The sequence below is a fragment of the Equus quagga genome, chromosome 13 (assembly GCF_021613505.1).
Source record: "Equus quagga isolate Etosha38 chromosome 13, UCLA_HA_Equagga_1.0, whole genome shotgun sequence".
In the NCBI taxonomy this organism is placed as follows: Eukaryota; Metazoa; Chordata; class Mammalia; order Perissodactyla; family Equidae; genus Equus; species Equus quagga.
Genome location: NC_060279.1, coordinates 4,053,517 through 4,072,424, shown reverse-complemented (window position 1 = coordinate 4,072,424; position 18,908 = coordinate 4,053,517). Strand labels below are relative to the sequence as shown.

The window sequence follows — 18,908 nt, the reverse complement described above, 5'->3', positions numbered from 1 at the left end:
TTTCCCATTTCTCTTCTATTGCTAAGAAATTTCAATGTACTTTCAATCTTTTCTTGGCCAATTTCTTACCTTATCTAACCAGATTTTACCTGTGGGCACTACTTCCCTTTCAAAGTTCTGGAACCGAAATCACCCATTTTCATAAGATCCTTTCTTGAGGTCAAAGGTTTTTTTTCCTCCCCAAAGCCCCAGTACACAGTTGTATATCCTAGTTGTACGTCCTTCTGGTTCTTCTATGTGGGACACAGCCTCAGCATGGCTTGATGGGTGGTGTGTAGATCTGCACCCAGGATCCACACCCATGAACCCTGGGCCACCGAAGCAGAGCAGGCGAACTCAACCGCTATGCCACCGGGCCAGCCCCACATCAAAGCTTTAAAATAGCCTTGTCTTCACACTCCACTGCCACTTTCAGACCATTTGGTATCATTTTCTTAAAACGCCCTACGTATACAAAGAAAATCCCAGTCAAATCTTATCAGTGAATTTAACCTGGGCTAGGAGATGATGACTCCAGAAACAATTCAAAGTTGTTTCTTCTGGTTGTCATCCTCCAACCACGCTCCAGGTCTCCCACGTGAATGTCACAGGAGCACCAGACTAGAGTATAATAACTTCATACGACCTTCAAATACTTCTCCCAGCCTATGAGTCACATGGAATCAATAAAGATCTTTTTCTTTTTTTTAAAGATTTTATTTTTTCCTTTTTCTCCCCAAAGCCCCCCAGCACATAGTTGTATCTTCTTCGTTGTGGGTCCTTCTAGTTGTGGCATGTGGGACGCTGCCTCAGCGTGGTTTGATGAGCAGTGCCATGTCCGCGCCCAGGATTCGAACCAACGAAACACTGGGCCGCCTGCAGCGGAGCGCGCGAACTTAACCACTCGGCCACGGGGCCAGCCCCCAATAAAGATCTTTTATGACCTTAAATTCTTGTCAACTTAATTACCTGAACAACTCTGATCAGGGGACTGAGGCTTACCGAGCTTCAATGTCCTCAACAACAAAATAAGGTGCCATCATCCACCTCTCAGGGTTGGTACAAAGTTATATGCAAGAATATAGAGTGTGTGTGGCATATGCTCTTGCTTCCCACCTCATCTTTTAAAAATAGATTTATTGAGGTATAATTTATATGCCATAAAATCCACTCAATTTAAGTATAAAATTCAATGATTTTTAATATATTTACAGAGCTGTAGAACCATCACCCCAATCCAGGTTATGACATTTCCACCACTAAAGAACCCTTGTGTCTATCTGCAGTCGCTTCCTGTTCCCACCCACAGCCCTCAGTCATCTGCTTTTTGTCTCTATAGATTACCTTTTCGAGACATTTCACATAAATGGAATCATATGATTTGTAGTCTTTTGCATCTAGCTTCTTTCAGTTAGTATACTGTTTTCAAGGTTTATCCATGTTGTAGCACAAATCAATACTTCCTTTTTCTGGCTTAAAAGTATGCCACTGCATGAATAGACCACCCTATTCATTCACCAGTGATGGGCACTGGCTTGTTTCCAGTTTTTGCTTATTATGAATAATGCTGCTACGATTATTCGTGTAAAAGCTTTTGTGTGGACATGGTTTCATTTCTCTTGGGGAATTGCTGGGTAGGATGGTAAATTTATGTTTAACTTTTAAAGACATTGCCACTTGTTTTCTAAAGTGTCTGTATCATTTTACGTTCCTACCAGTACGCATGCGGGTTCTAGTTTCTCCACATCCTCACCAACACTTGTTATTTTTGGTCTTTTTGATTATAGCCATTCTACTGAGTATGAAGTAGTATCTCATTATGATTTTAATTTGCATTCCTCTAACAAGTAATAATGTTGAGCATCTTTTCATGTGCTTATTAGTCATTCTAAACCAACCTTACATTCTGGGGACAAATCCCCCTTGTCATTATGTATAATTTTTTTATATGTTGCTGGGTTTGATTTGCTAAGATTTTGTTGAGGATGTTTGTGTATATTTTCATGAAGGATACAGGTCTATAATTTTTTCCGTGATGTCTTTGTCTGGTTTTGTCTCAAGGTAATATTGGCTTCATACAATGAAGTGTCCCTCCTCCTCTATTTTCTGGAAGAGACTGTTAAAGATTAACTTTATTTCTTCTTTAAATATCTGACAGAATTCATTGCTAAAGCCATCTGGGCCTGGCTTTTCTTTTTGGGAAGGCTTTACATTAATGATTCATTTACTTTACTTGTTTAAATGTTTTCTATTTCTTTTTAAGTCAGTTTTGGTAATTTGTGTCTTTCTCAGAATCTGTCTATTTCATCTAAGTTGCCTAATATTTTTTGGCATAAAGTTGTTCATAATATTCCAGTATGCCACATAATGCAGCAATTCTATTCCTAAATATATACCCAAGAGAAGTGAAAACACACGTCCACATAAACACTTGCACATGAATGCTCATAACAGCAGCATGTAATGTGGCCAAAAACTGGGAGGGATTCAAATGTCCATCAACTCACGAACGATCAACAAAATGTGGTATTCACATACAATGAAATATCATTTGACCATAGAAAGGAATGATGTACCGATACATTCTGCAACATGGATGACCTTGAAAACATTACGCTAAATGGAGGGAGCCAGATACAGAAGGCCACATATATGATTCCATTTATATTGAAATGTCTGAAACAGGCAAATCCATAGAGACAGAGTAGACTAGTCACGGCCAGGAACGGTGGGGGGAGTGCATGTGAAAGGATGGATGATGAATATGGGGTTGCATATGGTTCATTATGAAACGCTATTTTGGAAAACGAATGGGGGGCAGAGCTTGTTTAGTTGAGATTATTAAGGGCTGTGGAAATTTTAGCAAGTTTTTGAGACACATCAGAACACCTGTCTTTCTGGAGCAGTATATAGTTATGATCATTCTTGTATCTAGCCTAGGAAAATTTACCAAGGACCTATTACGTGCCAAGCACTATGCTAGATACTGGGAAAATAAAAATGACCGTGTCAATCAGACAAGATTTCTCTTAGAAGATGGCAGACTAAGGATATGGTGTTTTACCTTATTTCTAAAATCCTATTCCATATGATGATAAAGAATGAAAAAGGGAATAAGAGCTCTGGGAACAGATATTAGAGGACTTGAGATTCTGAGAGAAAATCAGAATGAGAAAGAAGTTGAAATTGTGTGGTAGAGAAACCAACCACAGGCCAAAAGGGCACAGAAGACTAAGGTAGAGGTGAGAATTATTCATCTTGATGGAACCCTGAGGAGATTCCAGGCTCAGAGCTGCTGGGAGCTGAGGCAGAGTAGGACAGAGGGCAGAGAGCGGGGTGACGGAGAGACTGCTCACACAGCAGCTGTGGCAGCAGGCCTTCCCTGCCCCCCCGCCCGCCCCCTGCCGCCTGGACTTCTTTGTGAGCAGAGCTACTGTCACCTACTACTCCGCAAAGATGATACACTAAGGATACCGATGTAGGCACTGGCATGCATGAGTAAAGGTCCCTCTCATCTTAGGAAGGTGTGAGGGTGAAGCCTAGTTGGCCTGCCTGCTTTCCACGCATATGCCTGAAATAAAGTCTGGCAGTTCTCTGCCCACATTCACAGCTCACGGCTCTCCCTTCCCACCAGGGGAGAGGACTGCTGAGTAACAGAAGCTGCAGAAAAACCCTTACAAGCTACTGCTATTAAGTAATACGGCCTTGCATTCATCAATATAACTAAATAACCAAAAATCACCAGGCAATGAAAAAATAACAGCACAAAAGAAATGGGACAAAATAAATAAAGCAGAACTAATGCCAGAGGAAACAACTTATATACAATTCTAATTTGTACTGCATCTACAAATAAAAATTGATTTCTATAAAAAGGTGGAATAAGAACAAAGAAAAATTCTTAGAAATTAAAAACACTATTTTGAAAAAACATACAAATGACAGCAATAAAAAACGAGAACAGGGCCAGCCCGGTGGTATAGTGGTTAAGTGCACATGCTCTGCTTCAGTGGCCCAGGGTTCACAGGTTTGGATCCCAGGCATGGACCTACACACTGCTCATTAAGCCATGCTGTGGCAGCATCCCACATACAAAATAGAGGAAGACTGGCATAGATGTTAGCTCAGGGCCGATCTTCCTCACTAAAAAAAACCCAGGAAATTACTCAAGATCTGCTCCAGGCAAAACAAAAAGGAATCAAAAATAGAGGAAGACATGGAATCTAAAAAACACTGGATCTAACTCCGGAACACAATGAAAATAAGTTAAAACAAGCACTCAAGGGCTCCCAGGAAGAAAGTAGATTGCATTAGATAAGGTGTATGATTAAGACATTGGGTGTCTTTAATAAATACTACGAATGAAGGAATATGCTCCTTTTGTCAACAGAAAAAAAGACAGTAAAGAAATATCAGAGTAAAAGAGGCTATAATAAGAAAGTTATGGTCGAAAAAGGAAAAAAATTTAAATGGGGCATGATTTTGAGCAACTGCTGACAAGAGTAAAGAAAATCCATTTGACACTGACTCTTATCATCTTCTCTTTCAAGTGAGGTTTAAGTGTAAGACTACATTTTTTCCCCTACACATTCAATCATATGAGCTGGTCCACAACAATACTGACACAAACATAAGATTACTGTATTCATTTTCTATTGCTATGTAACAAAGTACCACAAACTGAGTGGCATAAAACAGCACACACATTTCTTATCTCATAGTTTCCGTGGGTCAGGTGTCCAGGCACAGCCTAGCTGGTCCTCTGCAAGGCTATAGGTGAGGTGTCAGCCGGACTCTGTTCCACTCTGCAGGCATGACTGGGGAAGAATGTTGCCAAGCTCACTTGGGTTGTTAGCAGAAATCATTTGGTAGAACTCGCTTGGAGCTGTAGGACTAAGAGCCGAGCTTCTTTCTCGCTGTTGGCTGAAGGCCACCCTCCCAGAGGTCACCCTTGGTTCCCTGATTTGTGGGCTTCCCAACATGGTTGCTTATCTCTTACTCCATCAGATTGGCAAGGAAGGTCTTTACAGCAAGTCAGCTAACAAGACAGACTTTTACATAATGTAATGTGATCACAGGACTGACATCCCATCACCTTTGCCACATTCTACTGATGAGAAGCAAGCCAAAGGACCTGCCCACACGCAAGGGGAGAAGACTACACAAAGGCAGGAACACTGGGAGGTGGGCACCGTGGTGGAGGGTCACCTTAGACTTTGTCTGTCACAATTATAAATGCTAATTATTAATTTAACATTTTTAGAGACTTCAGCCTCTGGCCACGATAAGAGTAAATGACAGCAAATTTATCCTTTTACCATAACAACAGAAATACGTAAGAGTGTGTGTGTGTGTGTATGTATGAAAATGTTTGAGGCACGAGAAAACAGGCAGCACAGGACTGCGATCCCCAAGAAAAAGGAAACAAATGAGGTGAGTCCCACAACTTCCTGGACTTTCTGCTTGGAAGCCATTTCCAGACTGCTGCCCCACAAAAGGAAACTAAGAGCAATTGCAGTGATTCGAGGAGACAAAGATCAGCCACTGGATGCTGAAACGGCTGGAATTTGCAGGAGAGAGTACTAGGAAAGGAAAAAGCTAAACAGAGAAAGAACACTAGAAATGTGCATAGAAGTTCCCCTCAATCTCTGGTTGAATACTAAACCACACATGCAGAGGGAAAACACCATGAATAATCCCAGAGCTCATGCCGGACATAGAGATACCCAGTTCTTGCCACACACGGAGGACAGACTTTGTTGAATACTGGACATTCAGGAGAAACCCCAGAAGGGCCACATCTTAGCAGCAGAGTTAAACTAGTAAAGGCTAATCTAGGTCCAGCCTAACAAAGCTTAAAAAATAAGCCTTGAAAGCCATCAGAAAATGGACTATCTTATCTAAGAGATTTTCAATACAATCCTCACGGTAACCATTAAACAAAAAAAGCAGAACAGGGACACAAATAATAAATAAGGAGAAAACAAACTAAATTTGTTACAACATAAAAACCTATATAACTCAATTGGTAGACCAAAATACACAGGAGGAGAAACAAAGGAAATGCAGGAGAACCAGAAAATGAGCGACAAAATGGCAGCATTAAGTCCTCATACATCAATAATCACCCTAAATGTAAACGGATTGAATTCTTCAATAAAAAGACACAGAGTGGTGAGATGGATTAAAGAACAAGACCCAATAATATGCTGCCCTCCAGGAAACAACCTCAGCTCCAATGACAAAGACAGGCTCAGAGTGCAGGGAGGGAGATGATACTCCAAGCTAATGGCAAACAAAAGAAAGCAGGTGTCACAGTACTTATATCAGACAAAGTAGACTTCAAGATAAGACAGGTAAAGAGGGGCAGTATATAATGATAAAAGGGACACACCACCAAGAAGACATAACGTAAACATCTATGCACCCAACACAGGAGCACCAAAGTACATAAAGCAACTATTAACAAACCTAAAAGAAGATATTAATAATAATACAATAATAGTAAGGGACGTCAACACTCCACTCACATCAATGGATAGATCATACAGACAGAAAATCAACAAGTGTAATTAAATGAAAAGCTAGACCAGCTGGACTTAATAGACATACATGGAACACTCCATCCAAAAACAGCAGAATACACGTTCTTCTCAAGTGTGCATGGAACATTCTCAAGGATAGACCATATGTTGGGAAACAAGGCAAGCCTCAATAAATTCAAGAAGATTGAAATACTAACAAGCATCTTTTCCAATCACAATGCTATGAAGCTAGAAATTAATTACAAGACAAAAGCTGAGAAAGGGACAAAGATGTGGACACTAAACAACATGCTATTGAACAACAAATGGATCACTGAAGAAATTAAAGGAGAAATAAAAAAATATCTGGAGACAAATGAAAATGAAAACATACCATACCAACTCACATGGGATGCAGCAAAAGCCGTATTAAAAGGGAAATTCATTGCAATACACGCTCACCTTAACAAACAAGAAAAATCCCAAATAAGCAATCTCAAATTACACCTAACTGAATTAGAGAAAGAAGAACAAACAAAGCCCAAAGTCAGCAGAAGGAGGGAAATAATAAAAATCAGAGCATAAATAAATGCTGTTGAAACAAAAAAGGCAGCAGAAAGGATCAATGAAACAAAGAGCTGGTTCTTTGAGAAGATAAACAAAATTGACAAACTCCTAAGTCAGACTTACAAAGAAAAAAAGAGAGAAAGCTCAGATAAATAAAATTAGAAATGAAAGAGGAGAAATAACAATGGATACCACAGAAATACAATGGATTAAAAGAGAATACTACGAATTATGCCAACAAAATGGACAATCTAGAGGAAATGGATAAATTCTTACACTCTTACAACCTCCCAAAGCTGAACAAGAAGAAATAGATAATCTGAATAGACCAATCACAAGGAAAGAGATTGAAATAGTAATCAAAAGCATCCCAAAGAATAAAACCCCAGGACCAGACAGCTTTCCTGGGGAATTCTACCAAACTTTTAGAGAGGATTTAATACCTATCCTTCTCAAGCTATTCCAGAAAATTAAGGAAGATGGAACACTTCCTAACACATTCTACGAGGTCAACATCACTCTGATACCAACGCCTGACAAGGACAACACAAAAAAGGAAAACTACAGGCCAATATTGCTGATGAACATAGATGCAAAAATCCTCAACAAAATAGTGGCAAACTAAATATAGCAATACATCAAAAAGATCATACACCATGATCAAGTGGGATTTATACCAGGGACACAGGGATGGTTCAACATCCACAAATCAATCAATGTGATACACCATACCAACAAACTGAGGAATAAAAACCACATAATCATCTCAATAGATGCAGAGAAAGCATTTGACAAGATCCAACAGCCATTTATGATAAAAACTCTTAACAAAATAGGGATAGAAGGAAATCACCTCAACATAATAAGGGTCATATATGACAAACCCACAGCCAACATCATACTCATTGGGGAAAAACTCAATGCCATCCCTCTGAGAAGAGGCACAAGACAAGGATGCCCACTATCACCACTCTTACTCAACACAGTACTGGAGGTTTTGGCCAGAGCAATTGGGCAAGAGAAAGGGATAAAAGGAATCCAAATAGGGAGTGAATAAGTGAAACTCTTGCTGTTTGCAGATGACATGATCTTACATATAGAAAACTCTAAAGAATCCATCAGAAAACTATTAGAAATACTTAACAACTACAGTAAAGTTGCAGGATACAAAATCAACTTAAAAAAAATCAGTTGCATTTCTCTACTCTAATAACGAACTTACAGAAAGAGAATTCAAGAATACAGTTCCATTTACAATTACAACAAAAAGAATAAAGTATCCAGGAATAAATTTAACCAAGGAGGTGAAGGACTTATACAATGAAAACTATAAGACATTACTGAAAGAAATCAACAATGACATAAAGAAATGGAAAGCTATTCCATGGACATGGATTGGAAGAATAAACATAGCTAAAATGCCCATACTACCCAAAGGAATCTACAGATTCAATGCAATCCCAATCAGAATCCCAATGACGTTCTTCACGGAAACAGAACAAAGAAACCTAAAATTCATATGGGGCAACCAAAGACCCCAAAATGCTAAAGCAATCCTGAGAAAAAAGAACAAAACTGGAGGCATCACAATCCCGGACTTCAAAACATACTACAAAGCCGTAGGAATCAAAAAAGCTTGGTGCTGGCACAAAAACAGGTGCACAGATAATGGAGCAGAACTGAAAGCCCAGAAATAAAACCGCACATCTACAAACAGCTCATCTTCGACAAAGGAGCCAAGAACATCCAATGGAGAAAGGAAAGTCTCTTCAACAAATAGTGTTGGGAAAACTGGACAGCCACATGCAAAAGAATGAAAGCAGACCATTATCTCACGCCATACACAAAAACAAACTCAAAGTGGATCAAAGACTTCAAGATCAGTCCTGAAACCATAACACTCCTGGAAGATAATATAAGTAGTACCCTCTCTGACATTGAACTTAAAAGGACCTTTTCAAACACCATGTCTTCTCAGACAAGCGAAACAAAAGAAAAAATAAGCAAGTGGGAGTTCATCAGGCTAAAGAGCTTCTGCAAGGCAAAATAAACTAGCACCAAAACAAAGACAACCCACCAACTGGGAGAAAATATTTGCAAATCATATATCCGACAAGGGGTTAATCTCCATAGTATATAAGGAACTCACACAATTGAACAACAAAAAAAACAAATAGCCTGATCAAAAAACAGGCAGAAGATATAAACAGACATTTTTCCAAAGAAGATATACAGATGACCAATAAACATATGAAAAGATGTTCAACATCACTCATCATCAGGGACATGCAAATCAAAACTACACTAAGATACCACCTTACACCTATTAAAATGGCTATAATCACTAAGACTAAAAATAACAAATATTGGAGAGGGTGTGGAGAGAAGGGAACCTTCATACACCGTTGGTGGGAATGCAAACTGGTACAGCCACTATGGAAAACAGTGTGGAGATTCCCCAGAAAACTAAAAATAGAAATACCATATGACTCAGCTATGCCACTACTGGGTATCTACCCAAACAACTTGAAATCAACAATCCAAAGTAACATATGTTCATTGCAGCACTATTCACAAGAGCCAAGACATGGAAACAATCCAAGGGCCCATCGACCGATGACTGGATAAAGAAGATGTGGTATATATACGATGGAATACTACTCAGTCATAACAAAAAGACAAAATCATCCCATTTGCAACAACACGGATGGACTTGGAGAGAATTATGCTAAGCAAAATAAGCCAGACTGAGAAAGACAAACACTATGTGATTTCACTCATATGTGAAGGATAAACGAACACATGGACAAAGAAAACAGTTCAGTTGTTGCCAGAGGAAGGGGGGAGGGGGTGGGCACAGGGGGTGAAAGGAGGCACTTATGTGGTGAAAGTCAAGAAATAATGTACAACTGAAATTTCCTAATGCTGTAAACTATTATGAACCTGATAAAAACAACAACAGCAACAAAATAAGCCTTGAAAGGATACAGCTGATCTGTGGTAACTCATCTTCCTACCAAAGCAGACTCCAAAACTCTTTAAAGGAAGACATCAACACCTCGTCATGCCCTGTAAATCCCTTTCTCTTGAGTAAGGGTAGATCTAGGAATATGATAAGCCACTCCTGTGTTTGGGTTATATTACACGAGGAAGGTATGTGAGAGGGCGTTACACGGTATGAGACCCTCCATAGTAGCTGACTGGAGGGAGATTCTCATGTTGGCTTTGAAGAAGCTGTCATGTGGTAAGAAGGTCACAAGGTTAGGAGTTGAGGGGGTAGCCTGTAGGAGTTAATAGGGACCCAGTTGACAGCCAGCAAAAAAGTGGGGACTGCAGTCCTATAATGACGAGGAACTGAATTCTGCCAACTCATGAACTTGGAGGAGGATCTTGAGCCTCTTATGAGGTTGCAGCCCTGGCCAACATTTTGATTTCAGCCTGGCAAGCCCCTGAGCAGAAGACCAGTTAGGCACGGGTTACACGCCTAAAGTTCCAACCTGCAGAAGTGTGAGATAGCAAATGAGTATTGGTTTAAGCCACTAAGTTTATGGTAATTTGTTAAGCAACAGAAAACTAATACAGTTGGAAAGAAACAGCAATGTCTGCTCTTACCACCTCCTTTGTACTGGAATTTCCAGCCTGTGCAATATTGATCTATCAACCTGAAACAAAACCCATATCACTGTTACAAAAGATGAGAAATGGCTCTTAAGTATATGAAAAGATGTACAATTTCACTCATGATTAGAAAGTTGAAATTAAAAGTACACTGAGATACAATTTCTCACATATCAGATTAGCAAAACTTAAAAGTGTAACACCACATTCTGCTGGAGAAGGGGGAAAGTGACACTCCCATATATTGTTTGGGGAATGAAAATAAGCGCAATCCTTTTGGAAGGCAATTTGGTAATATCTAACAAAACTACATAGGTGTGTACCTTTTGACTGAGCAATTCTACTTTACCCTAAAGAAACACTTCCAATACTACAAAAATACATATATAGAAGGTTATTCCTGCAGCATAGCTTGTAATTACAAAGTATTGGAAACAAACTCAACGCCCTCACATCAGGAAGGGGGTTAAAGAAACTGTAGAACATCCACACAGTGCAGTACTCTGCAACAATAAAAAAGAATGAGGAAGATTTCTATGAACTAAGGTAGAGTGATTTCCAGGATATTTTGTTAAGTGAAAACAATGAAGTGCAAACGAGTACCTAGCGTATGCTACCTTACAGTAACAAACAAGGGTACACAAAAAATACACATTTCTCTGCTCATTTGTTAAAGAAAACCCCGGAAATACAGGAAGGAGGAAGGGCACAGGTGGGAATGGGATGGAAAGGGTCCAGAGAATTGCGACGGAAGGAAACGAAATCTTTCTGGAGAGAACTTTGCGCATAGTCCTGACTTTTGAAACTGTGTTACTATCTCATACACTTAAAATCACAAGGATAGGAGGAAAAACACTACTATTAAATACAAACAGAACAAACTAAACTGAATCTCAAATAAGTAATGTAACTACATGAAGAGGGTATAAAAAGAACTAACTCAAGTAACTTTTGAACACAGTATACGGACCATATGCCTTCAGATTAAAGAGAAGAACTCTAAACAAACACTGAACTCGAATCAGGAGGCCTCTTCTGTCAGATGCACGGCCCAGTGATTTGGAAGCTACTTTCTTTTCACCACAGGGCTGAGCAATTAAGTAAGTATATTGCTGATAATGGGAGCCGGGTTTCTCATTGTCACTCAGGAGGGAGTGAAAATATGGCAAGAAGTAAGGACAGAAAAGCATGAACTATAGGGTGACTGAAACTGGAGATATCAGTACGAACTCATGGATTTTAATATAAATAGGTAACCAGATAAAGAAAAATATAGATGTGTGCAGGTGTATATATGTAAATACACATAAAATATATGTGTGTGTAGATACACACATATGGATATGTGTATGCACATCTATTTCTGTTGAGATGCTCTAGAAGAAATGACAACACAGTATCAATGAGCACGTCTAGTGCCTAGATCTTGGTTTCTAAGTACCTTTCCTCACCAAAAGGAACTAGGGATCCTTGGAGAAATGTCTGATTCCAGGCTGGGGGAGAGAAACTTTAAGATGAGATGGAATATCTTGTGTCAAAAAATAAGGAAGCACTCAAAGAATGCTAGCAGCATGTCAACAGGGCACAGGAACCACCCTGAGTGGGGGGGGGGGGGCCTCCTGATGACTAAATCTGGGAGAATTTGCACATTAAAATAAAAAATGATAGTAGGATTATAACCTACTGAATAAAGAAAGAATGTCTGAGTCCATACTGATACAGATAAATAGAGGAAAAGGAAAAGTTCATCCTTACAGTTGAAAGCCAACTAATAAATGTAGAAGAAATGATGGAATTATTTGAGAATCATAAAATAACAGATCAAGGCAAAAATCATCAACGGACACTAGTCAGTAAAGGTCTGAGGAACAACAGGATATTTGTAAAGTCTCAAACTCTCCATAAGACACTTACTAACTATGAAGAGTAAAATAGTAACTACACAATAAAAAACCTGGCAGAGACCACCTCAACAAAATGATCAAAGTTCCTATCTGCAATAGTGGGACTCAGCAACAGCGTGGTCTCCATATCACGCACACAGGAGGACTCAGCACCACTTCCGGGGGCTTCCTGCCCAAAGTGCCTAATCTGAATCCAGTCATGAGGAAACACGACATAAACCCGAGTTAAGGGACAGTCTACAAGATAGCTATGCTCTTCAAAAATATCCATGGCATAAAATACAAAGAAAGACTCAAACTGTCTCAAATTAAACAACACCAAAGAGACACAGCAACTGAACGCAATGCAGGATCCCAGATCTTCTTTTGTTATAAGGGATATTATTGGTACAAGCGGCAAAAGCTGAATGTGAATTGTTCACTGGATATTATTATTGAGTCAATGTTAATTTCCTGATTTTTGATAAATGTACTCTGGTTATATATGGAATTTCTTGCTTTTTAGAAAATACATAGTGAAGTATTTAGGGGTAAAGGGGCATGTCTGTCACTTGCTCTAAATCACATATACACACAGAAAGAGAAAAAGAAGAAAGCAAATACAGTAAGATTTTAACATTTGGAAAATCTGAGGGAAGAGATTTAGGATTTCTTTGTACGATTCTTCAACTTTTCTGTAAGTCTAAAATTATGTCAAGATAAAAAATTTAAGAAAAAGCTATATGTACAAAGGTGCTCATCACAGCATTATTTATAATAGTGAAAACTTCATTTATCCAATAATTAATTGCTGGGTATCTCACACTCTATGTGGTGTGCTAGACACCAAGGATACAACAGGGAACAGGCGAGACCAGTTACACGGCTTTGAGACCCAGCAGCTTCCTGGGATGCAAGATTGGCAGGGCTCAAACTGCAAAAGTTGGTCATCCTGGGTAGAACTTAACCATGACGGTACTGTATGGAAATGTTTACGAAACTTTAGTACAACTATTCAATATAATAAGGGCAAGTCAAAAGTAGAAATGTAAAAACTATAATAACACGGGAAGATACTTATTGTAAGATGTTAAGTAAAAAAAAAGGCAGGACACACTGTAAATACTGTAAGATTGTACATATAAAAAGACAAAGGCAAAATAGAAATAGTACTCACTGTTTGCATTTTTCCTATTTAAATTTCCTATAATGTTAAATTTTTTAATTAAATAAAAAATTCCTTATAAAAAAGTTACCAACATTTCAGAAAATAGTCATAATGAAATCTATCTACAAAAACGGGCTGAGCAATTGAGTCTAAGAAATGTGATTGGTTAGTTAGGATCATCAAAAACTGATAAAAAACTTTTGGTTAGTTTTGAGTATGTTTATCTTCTTAAAATTATTTTCTGTTTCAGATTTTTGCCACACTTTAGGGTAGATGCAAAGTTTTTGGTTATTAATGTCCGGACTATTAGAAAATTTTCTGCAGAAGATGGGTATGTCTTTAGACCTAACATAATATGCTTAAAATTTGTTGGGAAGGTAAGTTCAGTCCATAATTTACCAGAGGATGGCAGTCAGGGTGGACAGGAAGTTCCTCCAAGGCAGGAATTTCCCGTTCCTGGTGCCTGACACATGGCAACCCATCACCAACAGTCTGCTCATCAAGCTGAAGTGCTGAACACCACGCTGCTCAGAGGTTCCTAATTTGGAAGCTGCAAGCTCCTAAGGCACCACAAATGACCTTGGTGAGGTGGGGACTGATAGGGGTTGTTGCTCATGAACCTCCTTATATTTTACCAAAAATTGTGGGTATGTCTATTTCGTGAGGGGAAAAGTTTATAGCTTTCATCCAATTTTCAAAGAGGTCCAAGACCCAAGAGGTCAAGAAGTACTGTTCTATATAAACAGTCAAAATAATCAGATTTCCTAATAACTTAGAAATGTAATAAGTATATAAAGCCATTTATTTAATTTTTACACCATGGTTAGGTTACAGAGCCAAAGGGGTGATGGAAGAAGAAAATCAAATTCCCTAATTCTAGGTTAAATTCAAGCTTGACCGTGAAGTCTCACAAATCCATCCAATGATTTACTAGCACATAACCAACCTGGTGAATAATTACAGAAAGTCTTATGCATTATATATCATTAAAAAACTCCTGATGACAATGCTAAATTACTTTAAATGTATTTGGGAAACGTGCTATTTAAAGAAGACCAAAGGAAAAAAAATTATTTATTCATTTTCTAGCAAGCATGTTAGGCACTAAGCTAGGCAGTGAAATTTCAAAAAGAATACTTAGATCTTTTAAGAAGTGCAAAGTCTATTTTTATTATATCATTTATAATACAGGCAAGTGGAAATGAATAGTTTCCTGGGGAAGCTAAGGAATATTTCCAAGAAGAATTGGTATGTAAGCGGAAGTAGTTTCCTTGCTACCAGAAAGAAGCGTGGGCCGTGGGGAAGTTTGCAAAGGCTGATGGAGCGCTCCTGCACACTGAGGACGGGTCGGAGAAAGGAGCGGTGGCAGACAAAGTCCAGGCCGGAAATAATCTCCTATGAATTGATGAACCTAGATGTTCTCTGAATGGAAAAACCCGCAGCTAGGGAAAGTTTTGAAGGAGAGGAGTTCAAAAAAAGCTGGTGTTCTTGAAAGATAACTCTGGGAGCAATGTAGAAGACAGACTAATGTGGGAAAGAACAAAAAAGACAGGAAAATCTTTATGCAAAAGTATTCTTTCTGAAAAATTCATTACGCCTGATTTTTTTGGAGTTCAGGTTTTCATACATAACTTTATCGTTAGTCAGAACCCTGATTCACAATGCAACAGCAGATTCTCACAGAAACCTGCCTGCCATTGCCCACCAGCTGCCAGGCCAGGCTGCTGCTTACCTGTAACAGAGAGATTGGTTACCGCGGCGCTGGTTAGAGGGAGGACTGGATTGACAGTGAGGGTAGTTGCTGCACTGCTCGTCACAAGGCTTGGCGTGGTTGCCACCTGGAGGTCAGAAATGAAAATATGCAAAAACATTTAACAATCAAAACTTAAAAATTTTTAAGTCCATACTGTAGACTTATTTTGCCTATAAAAATTTTTAAATTCCAGATATGACAGAATTAAAACAAAAGGGCTTGGGGCTGGCCCTGTGGCCAAGTGGTTAAAGTTTCCCACATTCTGTGCCTGTGGCCCAGGTTCGCAGGTTTGGATCCCGGGTGTGAACCTACTCCACTTGTCAGCCATGCTGTGGCAGCATCCCACATACAAAAAATGGAGGAAGATTGGCACAGATGTTAGCTCAGGGCTAATCTTCCTCAAGCAAAAGAAGAGGAGGATTGGCAACAGATATTAACCTCAGGGTGAATCTTCCTCACCAAAAAAACCAAAATAAAATAAAATAAAAAGGGCCTAAGAGGAAATGATTTTATAATCATTCTTTGACCTTGGAATTGAGAAAATTGGCATATGTTGAAAAGTTGCTATTAGCAGATGGTTTTTCACTGATATAATGGCTTTGTTCAGGTTTAAAAAAGAAATAATAAAAAAACTTACATTTCAATAACGTTGGGTCAGATATCCTCTAAATCAGCAAGAAACATTATACTAATTATCAACTTAATCTAAACAAGAAAACTATTTAACAGGATGCAGGAATCAGGGGTTCTTGTACTCCTTTTATTTTTGACTATGTGACAGCAAGACTGTCTTGTTTTTGTTTTTAATGAGATGAAAACATGGAAAGAATGTGAAGACAATTTTTCAAAAACTGACAGTTTCTTTTTGAAATAAGATAAAATATGTCTACAGTTTTGTAAGAAGTACTGTCTTCCTTCTAGTACAAATAAACCCCAAACACAAAAGTCACCATAAAACAAAACTGTATCTAATGACTATCTTTTCCATAACTAGCTCATGAACTTTGTGACTAAAGTCCCACCATTTAACAATCACAGCCTTCATTTAACAAACTAATATGTACTCTTAATGATGACTTTGGTTTGAAAGCCTCCCAGTAGAACGATATTCAAATAAAATAAAAACAAATTAACAAGAAAGGATGAGAAATGCAAAGTCAGCAATCCTCCCATCTTTGGAATCCTGGCCAGAAATGTGGAGTCACATTTACAATCATCCTAAGGATCAAGGGAGTCACAGGACCACTGTGTGTCCCTTCGTCTAGGAATGCTCTTCTAACGCAAACAGCAGAAGTGACTCAATGAGAGGCCCACAAGTTTGAGAGTGAAGATCCGAGATGACTGTTTTCATACAAGTTCAGAGCTAAAGGTTATCTAAGAATTTACTGTCACTTAGTCACGTAGTTTAAGAAACTGCGCTTTAGGACCCAACGTGAACATAAGAAGCGACTAAAGATTCTTTTAGGCAACTGAAATCAGCAAATTTACTCCCACAGTTACAGAGTAGCCTAATAAACTACATAAGAGAATACTGGAACTGCAAAGAAACAGAAAAAAATTGGAATTATTCACTTAAAAAAAACCAACAATAAGTTCTTGGGCTAACGGCATGAGATTTAGTTACTTCGGTAACATTTAAAATGTGAATTTACAGTCATGTGCTGCATAACGTTTTGGTCAACAATAGACTGCACATGCGACGGTGCTCCCATAAGATGAGTACCCTGCAGCCTAGGTGCGCAGCAGGCTGTACCGCCCAGGTCTGTGTAAGTGCACTCTGTGATGTTCGCACAACGACGAAATTGCCAAACGACGCCCTTCTCAGAATGTGCTCCAGTCGTTAAGCAGCGCACGACTGTATACACATTTATTCAGCAGGAATATATACACAATAAATTCCTAAGTATTATGAAATAAGCTGATTTAACATGTCATTTGTAAAACTGTAAAAATTAGCCCTTGCACTTGCACCCCCCTCTCCTTCGCCCTTACCAGTGAGGTTGGGCTGGGGAAAATTGCTTTGATAGGTGAGCTGCTGGTCCCACCACTGCTTGGTGGGTTGATTCTTTTTTCTTTCTGGCGACGGTTACAAAACCAAACACGAATCACCTCCTTTTCCATATTGAGCTGATCAGCAATCATGGTGATCTCTTCCGAGGTAGGCTTTTGATTCTGAGGGGCGAAAAAAATAATCTTTTGGAATAACTTTTTGAATGATTGGCATAACCATGCATTATATAAATCAACAAATGGAGACGGACAAGTCACACAATGAAGCTGGAACATACATGACCATTCTGGCCCACTCTTAACAAGAAACTTCCATAGCTTGACATTCTAATGAACATATAGTTATTACATTTACTCATATTAACTTAGAATAAGTTATTCTTAATTTTTTTTTCATTTTTAGGGCAATTAATCTTGAATAAAATTAACAATCAATACAACTTTATATATGTATAGGAATTTACGAGTTTTCTCAGTGTTTCATGCACATGATCTCACTTGGACCATGTGAGGTGGGTAAGAAGTCTGTGGGGCAAGAAAGGCAGGTACTTCTCAGATAAAGTGACTTCAGCTTAAGAAATCAAGCGACTCGACCAATCGCACAGTTAATAGTGGTAGAGCTCATAATGACTCCTGATTTAGTGCTCTTTCCACTGTGCTCAAACCTTTTCTGAACAGAGAAGTCAAAATTTTGTTGGAAGCTTTGATTGTGATATTCTCTGGTAAAAAAAAAAAAATTGCCAAATGTCTGTTGAATTAACTTGAACTCCATAGCCTGACATTCAAGGCCTGTATCTTCTGGTCCCACACTACTATTCTAGGCATACAGACACTAGAACTTAGCCAAACCAAACGATTGTGTTCCCCTGAAACACCTCCCGGTTTCTCTCCCTGGATGCCTTTGCTCATGCATCTCCTCGGCTGGAAGTGCTTTCCTCCCACCTCTCCCTGGCTGTGGAATGCTCCTGTATCCTATGCTGCCTCTGTCACACTGAGTACTCGCATTATGTGAGCCTGGTCTCTCCTGAACCTTGAAGCACTGGCTCTGTTTCCTGTGTTCAGTAACTTACTTTGTCTTATTATCTCCACTACCTTATAAGCATCCATAAGGGCCAAACTGACAAGTCCACCTTTTACCATCCACAGCACGTAACGTTAGTACTACACAGACAATCTCACGTACACGAGAAGCAAAAACCTCACTAACCTCCAGGAAACTCTTCTCTAAGGCCACACGGATGTTGGTCTCTATGCTGGTGCGTTTCTTCCTCCTGCGGTTCAAGCCCTCAATCCCCAGCCCTGGAGAGCTCAGGGCACTTGGACTGGAGAGCGCCGAATCAGACGAGAGGTTCTCTGGAAGAGAGAAGGAGACACAGAAATCAGATTAGCTGAGCATGAGTCACATA

General features: G+C 39.1%; 1 protein-coding gene across 4 annotated transcripts in view; it reads right to left on the bottom strand.

Moving 5' to 3' along the window:
- POU2F1 (POU class 2 homeobox 1) overlaps positions 1-18,908 on the bottom strand; it is a 173,161-nt gene that overhangs the window by 17,634 nt on the left and 136,619 nt on the right. For all 4 annotated transcript variants that reach the window (XM_046682567.1, XM_046682568.1, XM_046682569.1 and 1 more), the window contains 3 exons: positions 18,710-18,855; positions 17,485-17,664; positions 15,472-15,577 (listed from right to left, as the gene is read on the bottom strand). In XM_046682567.1, the coding sequence (XP_046538523.1) occupies positions 15,472-15,577; positions 17,485-17,664; positions 18,710-18,855 (432 nt within the window). The remainder of the gene's footprint in view (positions 1-15,471; positions 15,578-17,484; positions 17,665-18,709; positions 18,856-18,908) is intronic.